General features: G+C 34.0%; 2 protein-coding genes across 5 annotated transcripts; both read left to right on the top strand.

Annotated features, from left to right (window-relative positions):
• Nucleotides 1–2,376: 2,376 nt before the first annotated feature.
• On the top strand, nt 2,377–3,096 carry LOC112024686 (zinc finger BED domain-containing protein RICESLEEPER 3-like). Its single transcript, XM_024057310.1, has one exon. It carries the CDS (start codon nt 2,377–2,379, stop codon nt 3,094–3,096), a length of 720 nt encoding a protein of 239 aa, XP_023913078.1.
• A 4,982-nt stretch (nt 3,097–8,078) lies between these two features.
• On the top strand, nt 8,079–16,127 carry LOC112024537 (heat shock 70 kDa protein 16). Of its 4 annotated transcripts, XR_010626817.1 has the most exons (11): nt 8,090–8,317; nt 8,677–9,981; nt 11,214–11,426; nt 12,698–12,793; nt 12,877–13,053; nt 13,320–13,520; nt 14,422–14,568; nt 14,657–14,785; nt 14,875–15,005; nt 15,766–15,931; nt 16,022–16,127. XR_010626817.1 is itself a non-coding variant. In XM_065767985.1 (10 exons), the coding sequence occupies exons 2-10, from the start codon at nt 8,812–8,814 to the stop codon at nt 15,857–15,859; spliced, it is 2,358 nt and encodes a 785-aa protein (XP_065624057.1). In that variant the 5' UTR covers nt 8,090–8,317; nt 8,677–8,811; the 3' UTR covers nt 15,860–16,127. The 4 variants fall into 4 exon arrangements, 3 of the variants coding, with proteins under 3 accessions (XP_065624058.1, XP_065624057.1, XP_023912931.1); XM_065767985.1 differs by having other exon boundaries at nt 15,766–16,127; XM_024057163.2 differs by having other exon boundaries at nt 8,091–8,317; nt 12,895–13,053; nt 15,766–16,127.
• Nucleotides 16,128–16,809: the final 682 nt, after the last annotated feature.

Here is a 16,809-nt window from a genome sequence, read left to right as displayed (position 1 = left end):
GATTTTAAAACATTTTATTTTGTTGCGATTTATATTATTGTAGCAAAAAATTTATTTATATATATAAAATTGTATTAAGGGTAGTGCGGGGTGAGGATGGGGCAAGGTAGTTTGCTCTGCACCTTGGGGCGGGGAGGGGACGGGGAAGGGTAACAACCATGTAGGGCGGGGATGAAGATCCCATCCTCTGGCCCCGCCCCATTGCCATCCCTAAATACAACCCACTCATACCAACTTACAAATACATGGATTACACTTCCCGCATCTATTAAACTCAATTGTAACTAACTATCTAAGATTCCAACTACTATTACAGAGACGACACCGTTTGAGTAATTAACACACATGTGAAATTTTGGTTTTTAAGTATTGTTGCGTGTGACTTGTTGAACAGTGTAGTTGGTCTTGTTTTTGAAAGGAGGACTTGTAGAAATGACACCGTTGTCTTATTTATCTTTTTTTCTTCTATTAACAAAGCTAACTAAAACCTACTACATTTTTGCTTAATTAATTGTTAGTTCCTTGCAGGGTTTTCAACCTTTTCAATAACATGCTAAGTAATAAGGTATCTGAATAATTATAAATGCTTTATATGACAGTCCTCTTTGCTAACTTCTTCTTCTCCTTTTTTTCCCCACCCCCTTTTTTTGTTTTTTTTTTTTTTTTTTTTTTTTTATATATATATATATGTGATATAATTTCAACCGATGATATCTACTCTATGATGAATCTCTTTATTATCAAACCAAATTATATATACTCTATGATGAATCTTATCTATTATCAAACCAATTTCATCTATGATGATTGCTCCCGCTCTATGATAATTGTTTTTTTATCATTAGTTCAAGGCATTAATTAATTTATGATATAAGCGAAACTTGAATCCAAAATCTCTTTATTTGACAATAGGAAACATTTTCAACTAAGCTTGAAGAATTTTGTGATTTCTGGTATATATCAATGAATGGAGAAAAGCAAGGAAGGAAATTTATGAAGAACAAAATATGTGAGAAAAAAGAGAAATGAAGAGATATTTCTATATGAAAACTAAATAAAGCTTCTTGATTAATTACTTTCTGTATACAAATCTATTTATATAATACAACTAGGGATGACAATTTTGCCCCACCCCACCCCGCCCCGTGAGGGTTTTCCCCGCTCTGCAAAGATGGTGGGCCAGGGATGGGGCAATATTTTGTCCTGGCACCCCAGGGCGGGATGGGGATAAGTTTAGTATTTTTATCCCCCACCCATCCCCACTCCGCACTAATAAGGATTATAATTGTAAATTTAGTAAACCCTAAATCACTAATATTTAAAGTGAAACACAAGAGTACAAGACATGAGATATAATATTTTTTATTCTAAAATCCTACTGCTATTGCTGCCCTCTGACCCATCCCTCTTCTCTATAGTCTATATGTGTTTTTCAAGTTTCAGGCCAAACTCTACTCCAAGTCCAAGACATTGCTTTTTAGGTTCATCTCATTCACTATCTTCCTTTTGTTTTAGTGTTATTTAAATAAGTTCTTTTCAATTTAAATTTTGGTTCTTTTTTTCTATCTAAAATTGGTATTTTTGTTTATAGCTATTGAAGTTTGAAGAAGCACAGTTGGAAGGAAAAAAGGCTGGTCACGTAGTGCTTCTAGTAGGCTAGGTTTGTTCTTATCATATTCCAAATGTTTCAATTTTTTTTTGCACGTTGTTTCATGTTTTTCAATCAAATAATTATAATATATTTGTCTCTTGAAAGTTGTTGATATATTCGGTCCCACACTTGGATTTCATTATGTATTAGGCAGTTTAAAGCTAGATGTGATTCATTATATGTTCGGCTCCACACTTGCTATTAGCAACCTATCCTAATCACTATTATAGTAAGGAAACAAGTAGGGGCAATCGTAATTGTACTAAATTTATAAAGAAGGAAATCATGCACTAATTTGATAGTGCTAGTCCTTTCCCGATTCCTGATGCTACCCTTACCTTAGTAGTGATACAATACAGGAGAGGAGAGATCTTCTATTCGGTTATATTTGTATTTTTATATCTAACTTATTTTTTTCTTTACTATGTGATAGGGTTACAATTTTTATAAATTATTTGATTGATTATCATAAAGACTTTATCTTTGTTAATGTGGTTAAATACTTATATCTATATCTTTCTATCCACATTATTTTTCCTTAAAATGTGTGAAAGCATCACACATGGTTTAATTTACTTGAATTTTTTTCATAAGTGATATAAGTTTATCTTTTACATTGTTCTACATTGTTTGTGTTGGAGACATTTGGCTTAGGTTTTGGTGTATGTATATTACTTTTTTATGATTGCTAAGTTACTAAATTATCATAAACAATTTTTTTAGGAATGACTTCAAGTGAAAACAATGGTAGCTCCAATCCATCTATCACACCCATTGGCAGCCATCAATCTCCAATGATGGTAGATAAAGATAATACAACTCCCTATTCAACTCCGTTGGATAGTTTAGAAGATGTCCAAGCCCAACCTAACAATGAGATAACTCAAGAACGAGGGAGGTTGAAATCAGTTGTGTGGAATCATTTTAAGAAAAGGAAAGTTGATGGGAAAGACAAAGCTGAGAGCAAGTATTGTACGAGATTTCTTGTAGGAGGGTCTAAAAATGGTACTAAACATTTGCATGACCACTTAAAAATATGTCCTAGGAAAAAGTTTAAGGACATTAGGGATATGAAACAAAAAATTTTGGTGAGGGATCAACATAACGTGGACTTAATGGCAGGTGTGAATGCTTATCATTTTGATCAAGATAAATCAAGAAAAGAACTCGCACGTATGATCATCTTGCATGAGTATAACCTTTCTATAGTTGATCACATTGGCTTTAGAAGATATTTAACTTCTCTTCAATCATTGTTCAAGATGGTTTGTAGGAACACAATCAAGAAGGACATTACGAGCATCTATGATCATGAAAGGGAGAAATCAATGCATGAAATAGAAAAGAATCAGAGTAGAATTGCTATTACAACTGATATGTGGACTTCACAAAACAAAAGGCGAGGGTTTATGGCTGTAACAGCAAACTTCTTCGACGATTTCTAGAGATTACAAAGCCGAGTTATGAGGTACATTTTTTAAAGTATATATTCATTTTTTTTAAAATTCTTTTCAAATATTGTATGAACTTATTTCACTGTTAGTTATAATAATTTAAATTTATTATTTTAGGTTTATTTATGTGCCATCTCCACATACAAAAGAAGTGCTTTCTAATGTCCTTCTACAAACCTTGTTGGAATGGAACATTGATAGGAAGTTATCTACTATGACAGTGGACAATTGCGGTACCAATGATGCAGTTATGAATATTATACTAGACAAGCTTCAACGTAGTATCCTTGTTATGCGTGGATCAATGTTGTATATGCGTTGTGCACACATGTTCTTAATTTGATTGTTCAGGATGGTTTGAATGTTATTGGATCATGCATTGAGAAGGTTCGTGAGAGTGTGGGATTTTGGACTGGATCAACAAAAAGAAGGCAACGGTTTATAAATATGGCTTGACAATTACATGTTGAAAGTACCAAAGAACTAGTTCTTGATTGTAAGACTCGCTAGAACTCTACCTATCTTATGCTTTTTACTGCTATAGAGTATCGAGATGTCTTTTTTTGATTAAGCCAAAGGGAGTCATCTTATAAGTGCATTCCAAAAGAGGAAGAATGGGAGATCGCAGGTAGTATATGTGAGAGATTGGCATTATTTTACAAGGTTACAGAGCTATTCTCAGGTACCTCATATCCTACAGCTAATCTTTTTTTTTTCCTAAGGTGTGTGAAATAAAAATTGCTTTGAATTCTTGGTTCATAAGCCTAAGTGATATAATTAGGAGTATGACATTTAGAATGCTAGAAAAATTTGACTGTTATTGGAATGTGATTCATGGTGTTATGGCTGTGGCAACCATTTTAGATCCAAGATATAAGATTGAATTGTTGGAATATTATTTTCCTCTTATTTATGGTGACGAAGCTGAAAATGAAATTCAAAGAGTTAGAGATACTTGTTATGAAATGATTCGTGACTATACTTCAGGGAGAATGGGTAGGGAAAGTACTCGTGACACTTGTGTAAGTGAGGATCCACAAGTTGATGACTTCCTTATGGACTTTGAAAGATATCTTAGTCGGAAAAAAAAGGGTGGGAATATTAAATTGGAGTTGGAGCATTACCTTGAGGATGATCTAATGCCAAGAACTTTGGAGTTTGATATTTTGGCATGGTGGAAATCTAATGGGCCTAAGTATCCTACTTTGCAATGTATTGCAAGGGTTATCCTAGCCATTCCAGTGTCAACTGTTGCTTCAGAGTCAACATTTAGCATAAGTGGTAGGTTGCTAAGTCCATATCGTAGTAAATTTCATGCAAAGACCGTGGAGGCATTGATGTGTGCTCAAAATTGGTTATTAACTGAAATCAAAGGAAATCAAATTTACTAGTTAATCTATTTAATGATTTATGTTGCTGCATTCTTCACTGTATTTTTCAATTGTATGATTGAATTTTTTTTTTTTACATTTTTTAGGCCTTTCATCTATTGTAGATGGAATTGAAGCTAATACATTCCAAAACATCGTTGATAATTCTGATGATGAAGAAGAAAGTGGTGTCACTACATTGGGAGAAAGCGAAACTTATTCTTAAAGAACTAGTCAATTTTTATTTGTTATAAGACAATGTTTATTTTGTTAAAGAACTAGTCAATTATCCTTGATGATTTTGTTCATGCAAAGACAATGTTTATTTTGTTGTAAGAAATTTTGAATTATGTTAATATCTATTAGACTATTTAAATACTTGGTTTATTTAAATACTTGGATTTTAAAACATTTTATTTTGTTGCGATTTATATTATTGTAGCAAAAAATTTATTTATATATATAAAATTGTATTAAGGGTAGTGCGGGGTGAGGATGGGGCAAGGTAGTTTGCTCTGCACCTTGGGGCGGGGAGGGGACGGGGAAGGGTAACAACCATGTAGGGCGGGGATGAAGATCCCATCCTCTGGCCCCGCCCCATTGCCATCCCTAAATACAACCCACTCATACCAACTTACAAATACATGGATTACACTTCCCGCATCTATTAAACTCAATTGTAACTAACTATCTAAGATTCCAACTACTATTACAGAGACGACACCGTTTGAGTAATTAACACACATGTGAAATTTTGGTTTTTAAGTATTGTTGCGTGTGACTTGTTGAACAGTGTAGTTGGTCTTGTTTTTGAAAGGAGGACTTGTAGAAATGACACCGTTGTCTTATTTATCTTTTTTTCTTCTATTAACAAAGCTAACTAAAACCTACTACATTTTTGCTTAATTAATTGTTAGTTCCTTGCAGGGTTTTCAACCTTTTCAATAACATGCTAAGTAATAAGGTATCTGAATAATTATAAATGCTTTATATGACAGTCCTCTTTGCTAACTTCTTCTTCTCCTTTTTTTCCCCACCCCCTTTTTTTGTTTTTTTTTTTTTTTTGTGAGAATGCAATTATTCACAGGTTCTAGTCAGTCCATACAATCAATAGCATCAACAAACATTTATAAATAAATAAAAATTATACGAGACTTTCAATTAATCATAAATAATATTAGAAGCACAAAATATTTTACAACTTGTTGAGGTTGTAAATTATAATTGGTATAATACCACTTTCATATGAACATACTATTAATGTTATTCTTATTATATACTAATCATAAACTACTAAAATTATGAAAAAATTTGTGAAATTTTTTATAAGGGACTTTTTGATTAATCATGGGTAATACATACGGGAGTTCAACATATATAGGCTGGTAGAAATTTTAGACTCTTGTGGAACATATAGCACATATATAACTGTGGGGACAATTTTTGCTTTAAGGCCAAGGGCTAGACCTTGTTGGAACCTAGGCAAATTTGTTGTCCCACACGGGAAAGAAAGTCTCCCTCTTCATGCCATATAAGGGATGAGCCAATGGTGATAGAGTACCATTAGTATCCTTTTAATGTGGGGACAATTTTTGCTTCAAGGCCAAGGGCTAGACCATGTTGGAACCTAAGCAAATTTGTTGTCCCACATGGGAAAGAAAGCCTCCCTCTTCATGCCATATAAGGGATGAGCCAATGGTGATAGAGTACCACTAGTTAACTCTATCACCATTGGCTCATCCCTCATATGACATGAAGAGGGAGACTTTCTTTCCCATGTGGGACAACAAATTTGCCTAGGTTCCAACATGGTCTAGCCCTTGGCCTTGAAGCAAAAATTGTCCCCACAAAAACCTTGCTAGATTCTCAAAAACAACGGGACTAACAGCATCAAAGAGGTCCCCTTTTTTTTCGCCAAAAAAAGAAAAAAAAGAAAGAAAGAAAAAAAAAAAAAAAAAAAAAGGAGGTCCCTTTTTGTCTTCCCAAATATCCAAATTAACAGCATCAAAGAGGTCCCCTTTTTTTTCGCCAAAAAAAGAAAAAAAAGAAAGAAAGAAAAAAAAAAAAAAAAAAAAAGGAGGTCCCTTTTTGTCTTCCCAAATATCCAAAGAGTTTCTTTCCTTTTACAACCTGAAAATTGGAGGAAATTTCAATGAAGAAGATTGCCAAGTCTGCTAATGATGCTACAGACAGAACCAATTGCTCCATCTTTTGTTCATAATTTTGAGTTAAAATTTAGGGCAAGTTTGGTATGTTGTAATAAATCTTGTAATGGAATGGTTTGATTATTCAAGTGTAATAATTATTTTCCTAAAAAAAGTGTAATAATTATTTATTTGGTTGCATTTTTATTACAGGAAATAGTTAATTGTTTCCTAATAATAGGCATTTCTTAATATATATAATGTATAACAACGTTTAAAATTAATATATTTTCAATTTTTTTTTTTTGTATTCAATTTTTTTAACAAACTTTCCATACCTAACTACCAAACTTATAAATATGAATAATTAGTCAATGAGTAAAGCTAGGGATACAATATTTTTATAACAAATTCTAAGTTACAAAATATTAGTGTTGTGAAATTATTATAAAAGTGTTGTGAATATAATATTCCTTAAGAGAAAATGATGTAGAAACAATAATATGGAATTATATCCCTCTTTGTATTCTTAAACGGGTTGAGTGTTTTTTGCACACGGTGTGTGCAAATATACACAAAGCCTAAATACACTAAGATTATGTTTGGTTGGAGTGAAAATATGTGAGATTTTGGGTGGGAGGAGTGTTTGGTTGGAGAGATTTTGGAGGAGACACATCTACCCCTTCTCCCCCCACCCCTAAATAAATCTAATGTGATTTATTTTTTTTCTTTTTTCTCCTTCATTTTGACCATTTGGGTTGTTTTATTTATTTATATATATAATCATACTTTATTTCCTAAATAAAATATTTATAAAAAAAAGTTATATAATAAGGGAATGAGAGTAAATTTATACAATCTCTAATTTCAATTGCTCCACTTTTCCACTCCAACCAGACACAAATAAGAGAAACTAAAATATTTTCTATCTTCTCACTTTTCTATTTCTACAACCAAACGACCCTAAAGATGTATTTTCAGTATATTATTATAAGAGAAGTGCAACATTCACAACATTTTACAATACCTTCACAAAAAATCTTAGATAATAAGTTGAACTCACCATTGAAATTATTTTTCCACCCACCAGCAATAGCTAATAACAATTTGCTACTTAAAATTTGTTATAAAAATATTGTAAAAATATTACATCACTATTTCGTTTTATAAGTGTAAAACACACGTTGTGTACTAGGCCCAAAACACACTGCCGTCTACTTGAGAACCGTCTAAAAGACTCTAAACAATGGGCCCAAATCTAGGACCGGGTGGTCTTTTAATCGCTACGTTTACTTGATTTACAATAATATCCCATCAATAGTCAGATTTCATTCCACCTTGTCAAATCCAACGGTCCATAATCCCTACAACTCTGTCCCCACCCCCAGCTTCAACGCTGACGTGGAAACCGAACTCGGAAACGAGAACAGAACACACACTGTTGAGTCTGTGAGACTAGCGTGTGTGTCTGTTAAGACTCTGTTTGTTTCACCTCACTTTATCAAAAGCCGCAAGCAAGTCTTTCCCACTTTTTTTGTTTTTTTTTGCCTCACCAATCGGGAAAAACCCATTTTTTCTGTTCTTTGTTTGGTTACGTTTATTTTTTTGCAGAGATCTTCGATCGTGATCTTGCTGTTGAATTCGATTTTTTGATTTACAATCCAAACACACACGCCCTACATTCTCGGAGTCTTTTAGGTACATATTCGATTTTTCATTTTTCTTAAAACTCTGTTTGGTTGCCGAGAAAGCGTCGGAAGATAATAATAATAAAAAAAAGCTAATTGAACTTTTGAACTCTAAATTATGATTTCTTGTGGTTTTTCCTAGGGTTTCTCAGCAACCAAACGGAAATGTTGCTTGCTGTTTTGAAATTTATTGCTTGTTTGTTTGAATATTGAGCTGCTTTTGAGTGTGAATTTTTTAGGCTTATATGAAATTCTCCATAGCTGATTATTAGTTTGTAATTGATAAATTTTACTGTTAGTTTTAGTTGATTGAGTTTAGTTTAATTATTCATGAATTTAAGCTTGGTGAATTTGATGATTTTGTGGTAGGTTTGACTGAATTTTGTTGAATTCAATTTGGATATGATGGATACAATGCGGTGCTGTTGAGGCCAATTCCTCAATTATAGTGATCAAAAGAAAGGTTTTGTGAGGTTTAGGGTTTTGTATTAGTCGAAAAAAAAAATGAGTGTGGTGGGATTTGATATTGGAAATGAGAACTGTGTAATTGGGGTTGCGAAGCAACGCGGGATTGATGTTTTGCTGAATGATGAGTCGAAGAGGGAAACACCGGCTGTGGTGTCGTTTGGCGAGAAGCAGCGGTTCATGGGCTCCGTTGGGGCTGCTAGTGCGACAATGAATCCTAGGTCCACGATATCTCAAGTGAAGAGGTTGATTGGTAGGACATTTAGGGAGCCGGATATTGAGAATGACCTTAGGTTGTTCCCTTTTGAATGTTTGGAGGGTCAGGATGGCGGTGTTTTAATTCGTTTAGAATATTTGGGTGAGATGCGTATGTTCTCTCCGGTTCAGATTCTGGGGATGCTGTTTTCTCATTTGAAGCAAATAGCTGAGAAGGATCTTGAATTGAATGTTTCGGATTGTGTGATTGGGATTCCTTCTTACTTCACGGATTTGCAGAGGCGTGCTTATTTGGATGCGGCAACAATTGCTGGACTGAGGCCGCTGAGATTGATGCATGACTGTACTGCTACAGCACTTGGCTATGGTATTTACAAAAATGATTTCTCTGTTGCAGGCCCAACTTATGTTGTGTTTGTCGACATTGGTCATTGCGACACACAAGTTTGTGTAGCATCGTTTGAGAGTGGACAAATGAAAATAATTTCCCATGCTTTTGACAGGAACCTGGGAGGGAGAGACTTTGATGAGGTTCTGTTCAGTTATTTTGCAGCACAGTTCAAGGAGCAGTATGGTATTGATGTCTCTGCAAATGCCAAAGCGTCTATTAGGTTGAGGGCATCTTGTGAGAAACTAAAGAAGGTTCTGAGTGCGAATGCAGAGGCACCACTAAATATAGAGTGCTTGATGGATGAGAAGGATGTTAAAGGTTTTATTAAAAGGGACGAATTTGAGAAATTGTCATCAAACTTGTTGGATAGAATTAGTGTTCCTTGTCATAAGGCTTTGCTTGACTCTGGTTTGACTGTAGAGAAGATCCACTCAGTGGAGCTTGTAGGCTCAGGGTCTCGGATACCAGCTATTACTAGGATTTTAACTTCTCTATTTAATAGAGAACCAAGCCGGACAATCAATGCGAGTGAGTGTGTGGCTCGTGGTTGTGCTCTTCAGTGTGCAATGCTTAGCCCAATATACCGGGTCAGAGAATATGAGGTTTGTCTTTATCTATCCACAAATGCAAAGTTTCCAGTGTTTCTATGAAGATAAACTGATTTCTACTATTATTCGTTACTTGATTTTTATATCAATTATGTTATCAGATGTTTGTCCCCTTGTATTCTTTGTTTATTTTCCAAGGGTGTCATTCCTGGTTAATATTGAAAAGATAGTACTTCAAAATTAGAACTGCTATGCAGTAGTTGTTGGCCATAATGTCCTTGTAATGTCTATGAAGCACGGACATGTGACACTCCTGGGACACATCTCCATGCAGGTCCCAGCCGTGTCCTTTTTAAAAATAAAAATAAAAATGCGGGACATGGGAACAAGAGGAATTGAATACCATTTCACAAAACAAAGAGAGCATTCATGCTCTAGTAGTAACAGTGCATTTGGAAAGTAATAAATATTCTTATATTTGGTTTGTATTCTAATTTCTAAACATCCTTTAATAGTCATGAATTCACTTTATTATCCATTATTGCTCTTAAATTGATATATATATATATTTAACATTATATGAAAAATAAATGCTGGAAAATATATAGAAAATAGAAATAAAAAATATTTAATAATGATTTAATAGATGTGTCCCACCATACCCATGTCCTATTTTTTCAAAAATGTTGTGTCGGCGTGTCGTACCCGTACCCGTACCCGTACCCATACCCGTGTCCATGTTGCGTAATAGTGTAATGTTTACCCTTTATTAATATGTTTTTCTTGGAAGATTGCCTACAGCCCCTCAGGGACAATCTTTTTGTATTTTATATTTTATATCTCTATTTTATTTATTTATTTATTTATTACTTTAATGAGAGAGGGCATGAGCTTTTTTAAAGATCATTACCAAGTGTTGGCCTACCAAAGTGGGGTCCTGGGAGTGGAGTTATGGATACAAAACTATGCTATGGCATCCTCTGTATCTTCTTTTTTTGCTATTTGATTTCATTAATAACCATGGTAAAAATGAGTTATATTTGAAACAAACATGGATCATCATAAGTTTTAAAGTTGTCTTCAATGTTCTTTTCTTTAGGCACAGATTTGTGCACACGACCAGAATATATGTAGAGATGCTTGCACTTTTACACCTCCACAATATAGTTTAAGATGCCTGCAATTTTTTTACCTGAGAATATAAGTAGAGATGCCTGCACTTTTATATTTATGTAAGTTTTGTTCCTATTTAAGATTATGATGTTAAAAAAATTTATTATTTGCAGGTTCAAGATGCATTTCCTTTCTCCATAGGATTCTCAACAAAGGAAGGTCCAATTTGCACTTTGTCGAATAGTGCTCTTTTGCAGAAACACCGACCATTTCCAAGTTTTAAGATTCTTCGTTTGCATAGAACTGATACGTTCCATATGGAAGCTTATTATGCTGATCTAAATGAATTACCTTCTGATGTATCACCTAAAATCAGCAGTTTTATGGTACAACTTCCTTTTGAATATGATTTTTTCATTGTGTATGTAAATTTTGAGACATGTCAAAATTATATTAAATCTAAATCATGCATGCAAGTGGTTTAGACAATATACAAATTCACATAATTTCAGCTTCTTTAGTGAGTGTGAATTTCGATGTTTGTGGTTGAAATTTAAAAATTGGACCACTAGACATTATCACCTTTTGGGTGCTTGGCAATTGTAACACTATGTTTGGAAGGTGGGAGGGAGAGGAGGATAGGATAAGACGAGGGAGGTAGAAGAGAGGAGAGGAATAGAAAGGGGAGTAGATGCCCCTCCCTTTGTTTGGCTGTACGGTTGGAAGGAGAGTAAATGATAATGTATAAAGAAATTGGTAATTATATCCTTGGTTTATTAAGCTCTATACATAAAAAATGTTAAGGGCAAAATAGGAAGTACACAAAAATTCAATGAATTTGAATCCCTTCCCCTCCAAATTCCCCCGAATTGGAAGAAATTAAAAAAAAAAAAAAAAAACCCCTCCAAACCCTCTCAAATCCTTTCTCCTCCCCTTTTAAAAAACACCCAAGCAAGGGAGAATTAAATCCCCACCTCCATTGCTCTCTGCTGTCCTCTCCTCTTCCCTAATCCAAACATTGTGTAATGTAGAAGTAGAACACTTCTCAGGGTGATCTTATCTATTTTTCCTTCTCTCTGTTTTCACCCTTTCCCTATAGTAAGCCCTAGTAAGAATGTTTCAACATTATAAACTTTACATTAATCAGTGACAAAAACTTATTTATAACATTTTGTTACTCGCATTTTACATAGTATTCCTAAGAACAGAAGAGCAGGATGCATTGGGTAGGTTATTAGCATGAATCCTGAAACTTACAATTTTATTTAATTTAATCCCTGTTAGCACTTAGCAATGGCCTATTTGGGGGCAGGAGTAGGTCTTAATGTAATCTATATTGCAGGATTATTTCCAAAATTGAGGATGGTGTGAAAGCATGGGTCAATTTTATTTATTTTTTGTTTCTAAATATGTAATTATTCTTTCTTCTGGTTATTTTATTTTATTTTATTATTATTTTTTTTAATTTTTAATTTTTAATTTTTAAGTGAGGTACTTATATTGCAGTCTCTTTTGTATATAACCAATTGTCTTTTGGGCCCCTTTCTTCAGCATAGGGGATATTGAACACTAGATTTCCCAATCTCCAAGCTGTTTGACTATTTAGTTTTGTTCATTGGTTTATTTAGGCTTGATTTATGATTTTCCATTTCTCTAGATTGGTCCTTTCCAAGTTTCTAACATGGAAGCAACAAAAGTTAAAGTTAGAGTGCAGCTAAACATTCATGGGATTGTTACTGTAGTATCAGCCTCAGTAAGTGTACAATTCTATTAATTGGTATACTGAACATATTGAGCCTGAGACTTTTGTGTAAGATTATTCTAATTTCTTGTAAGTGTTTTCTACTGAATCAGCTATTAGAAGATAATGTGGATGATGATTCCCTTGCAAAGAGTGATGATCATTTGACTTCAGCAAAGATGGAGGCTGAAGCCAATCATGGGTCTTCTGCTGTCCCAAATAGTGCTGAAGATAGTAATCTTAAACGGATGAAACCTTCATCTGTATCTTCTGTAAGTAGTTCAGTTATTTAACCATTTATGTATGCGTTTCTTAGTTCCAGATGCATTCGCATTATTAATTAACTGCATTCCAACATTCTCTGGAAAATTAGAAAGTATGCTTGCTTTCATTAGCAGTTCTCCTCACCTTCAAAAACCTTTATCTTATATAGCAGGCCAGATTGTCATGTATATGCTATATAGTATTGAGCTGATGACATTCTTTTGTATTTATGTGTGATAAGTTGGAAGTTTAGAAATTGAATTTCCTTGTGTAGGGCGATGGACTAAGAAAAAGCAAGTTTGTCAAAAGGCTGGATATTCCTGTTAGTGAGTGTGTGTTTGGTGGAATAGCAAAAGCAGAGCTCTCAGAAGCTGAAAAGATAGAACATCAGCTGGTGCAACAAGACTTAAAGATGGAGCATGCAAAAGAAATGAAAAATGCATTGGAGTCTTATGTCTACGAGATGCGTGATAAGGTATAACATCAAAATTCAGAATGAATGGTTTATAATCCCAAATCTAAAGCTCCCTTCTCAGGCTAGGGGAGCCTGCTGAAAAATTTGAATCATACCTATTTCACCTTAGCAAAGCCTTTGTAGAATATGCTATAAACTTGTTGTAGTTGTGTATAGGAACAGAACTGATGTTCTTATATGGCATACTTTATTCAGTTCCCTGATATAATGAGTTTATAAAAAAGTATTTATATGAAAAAAAGTGTGTATCAAAAGGTCAATGTGGTGTGCACCTTTAGACTTTCCTTGTAGGCAGTGGTAATTTTTTTTTCCTGGGCCTGTTCCTTTGAGCCTTACTTATGTCAAGTCTTAATCACATTTGAAGTATGAACCTTACAGCTTTCCCCCTTATAAAAATATGCCTTTTCTTATTTCCCTTTTTCACCTGAAACATTTGTTAATGCTCTTTAATGGCTGCTTTTGAAATTTCTTTTCCCCTCTGATTTTGATGGAAACTAAGACCAAAAACTTGTAATCTGTGTTCATGAAAATTCTAGCTCACAATGTTCGTTTATGAATTTTTCAAAAATATATATTTTACAGGATTTGAAATAAAAAATTTACTTATGAATTTTCCTCGTATATTTGACTGATGATTGAATCTCTGAATTTGAATCATTGGTGACCTTAAGAAGTTTCAACTAAGTGGATGTGACTTGAACAGGGTCCCCATATCTGCATCCTGTCATTCTGTCATGATGTCCTGGTAAATTTTTTTCACGTCAAGTCCAGCATTGTCATGGCCCATATCTAAATTTTCATATGTGAATCTTAAATTATAACTGAATTGAATTTAGGTATTTGGGCTGTTTTATTTGACTTGATTGTTCCAGATGTTAGAATAACCCAATTATGTGAATAGATATTACATACATACTGTGGCTTTTCCACCGAGTCAGAGAGGGAAGGTATATCCTATAATCTTCAACAGACAGAAGACTGGCTTTATGAGGATGGATTTGATGAATCTGTAGATGCTTATACAGAAAAGCTGGAGTATATTAAAAAGGTGATGAATAATTTATAAATTTTCTACAATTTTTATGAATATTTTTCCCCTTAAATGATACATCTGACAGTGTTTTGGGTTGTAACAGCTGGTTGATCCCATTGAAAACCGATATAAAGAGGAAGAGGCACGAGCCCGAGCTAGTAAGGATCTATTAGATTGCATCACAAATTATCGGATGGTTGTAGAATCACATCCTGTCGGTGAGAGAGATGTGGTATGATCCTTGTCCATTACTTCGCTGGTGGTGAAGACAGTCTTTGTGACTAGCTTCACGGTTCACTATTTGATTATTTTATTTTGCAGGTCATTGATGAATGCAACAAAGCAGAACAATGGTTGCAAGAGAAACTCCAACATCAGAATTCTTTGCCTAAAAATGCTGATCCAATATTATGGTCAAACGAAATCAAGAGAAAGTCAGAGGCCCTTGACATGTACTGTTCTCATACTTTAGCATCTTCACTTCACAAAGTACTGACTTAAAAAATCTGAGAGATGGGAGTCCACATATAGAGTTTAAATTGCTGACTGCTGTTCATACTGAATTTCAGTTATATTATTTTTATTTAAAGAGTTAACAAAGAGAATGATTTTGTATAGATAATTGTGGAGAATGCATGCATGTTGAGAATCCATAACTGACCCTTTAAAGTTTTGGGATGAGGGTTTTGTTGTTTTGTATTAGTAATTAGTAAATGTGGACTATACTCTAAATTTGATTGGATAATTATAAAAATCAATGCATGTCGCATAAAATGTAATGGTTGCAGGTGTCTAGCTCAATAACAGCTGCCATATATGAGGAAGTTATGTTACTGCTGCTGTATTGCCTTTGCTTTCATTTAATATTTACATGATATTTTTCTCAGTTTCACTTCATGTTCCATCTATCGAAGAACACAACAAAGGCAATCCCACACCAAATCCTTGAAAGAAGTTTATTACTCAATATATTTGTACTTAGCTGCTAGTAGATTTGGTCTCGTGAAGATCCTATCCTACAAACATCTGCCTTTATCTAACTTTAATTTTAATGGAAATTTTTATGGAACTTGTGTATTCTTTTCTCTTTTCATTGACAATTTGTGTTTGTTTGTTATCTTTCATCTTGTTGCTCTTTCCATTACATCTTTTTCTTTTGGCTTTCTCCACCTTTAAAATTGGTCCTGATGCCTCCACGGATTTGTTGTTCAGGACATGCAAACACATAATGAGATCCAATGCTTCTCCCCCCAGTTACTCAGACCAAAGAGACAAACCAGATGGCATTCGCATGCAAGTAGACTGATGTGGAATCTCTATGCATGTTTACAGATGTAAAATCTTGCACTTCTAGTAGCAGCTGAAACATTCTAAGAAGGTGAGCACTGGTTTTGTTTGTTGTCATGGATATAACTTTTTGCTTCTTGTTTTTAGATTATTCATTACGATTTACTAATTCAATGTGTAGGATAAAAAAGGAAATTGTGGAGTGCTTTAATTTGTAAATGTAAACAATATAGATTTCGTTGGCCAAGGCCCCTGTTTTGTAATAAAAGAATTCATGATTTACTGAATTTAGATCCAGATACTCGTCCCCACCTCATTCGAACTCTTTACTAACCCATTCCAAAAATCCATTGGCTAATAAACTGCATAATTTATTAATATTTGAATTCATGCATATATGGTCCTTCAACACTTTGTGCACTGGGTACAATCTTCTTCTTCTTCTTCTTTTAATTTTTTTTTTTAATTTTTTTTTTTAATTTTTTTTTTATGCATGTATGGTCCAACAACACTGATCTCATCCCATATTAGTCTTTTTGGTTCACTTAGCTTCATTTTGCGATCTTGGCTTTTTTTCCATTGTGAGAAACTGTTATTATTGAAGTTAAGAATCTATTAAGAAGAATCCATGGTACTCAGTAGCATTGTTTGGTATCTTCCACAAGGACAACCAATGTTCAAATTCCCGCTCCTCTACTTGTAACTTGAATAAAAAGAAAAGAAAAGAAAAGAAAAAAAAAGCATCAATGGTACAATTCAAAGGACAAACGCATCATGCACTTGCCACTTGATATGTTTGTAATATGAGGTCCCGTCATGTATTTTCGCCCACTAGAGAGGTTGCGATCGTGTGATATTCATGTTGGAAAATTGGTTTTGCATCTTATACAAAACCCACAGCGGAAGTAACACAAGAATCTACTTCATTCATGATAGATAATATGTCATCTTGAATTCTAGAACAAATAA

Source organism: Quercus suber, unplaced genomic scaffold (assembly GCF_002906115.3).
Source record: "Quercus suber isolate HL8 unplaced genomic scaffold, Cork oak 2.0 scaffold_872, whole genome shotgun sequence".
In the NCBI taxonomy this organism is placed as follows: Eukaryota; Viridiplantae; Streptophyta; class Magnoliopsida; order Fagales; family Fagaceae; genus Quercus; species Quercus suber.
Note: the sequence above shows the minus strand (reverse complement) of the source record. Positions and strands in the feature narration are given on the sequence as shown.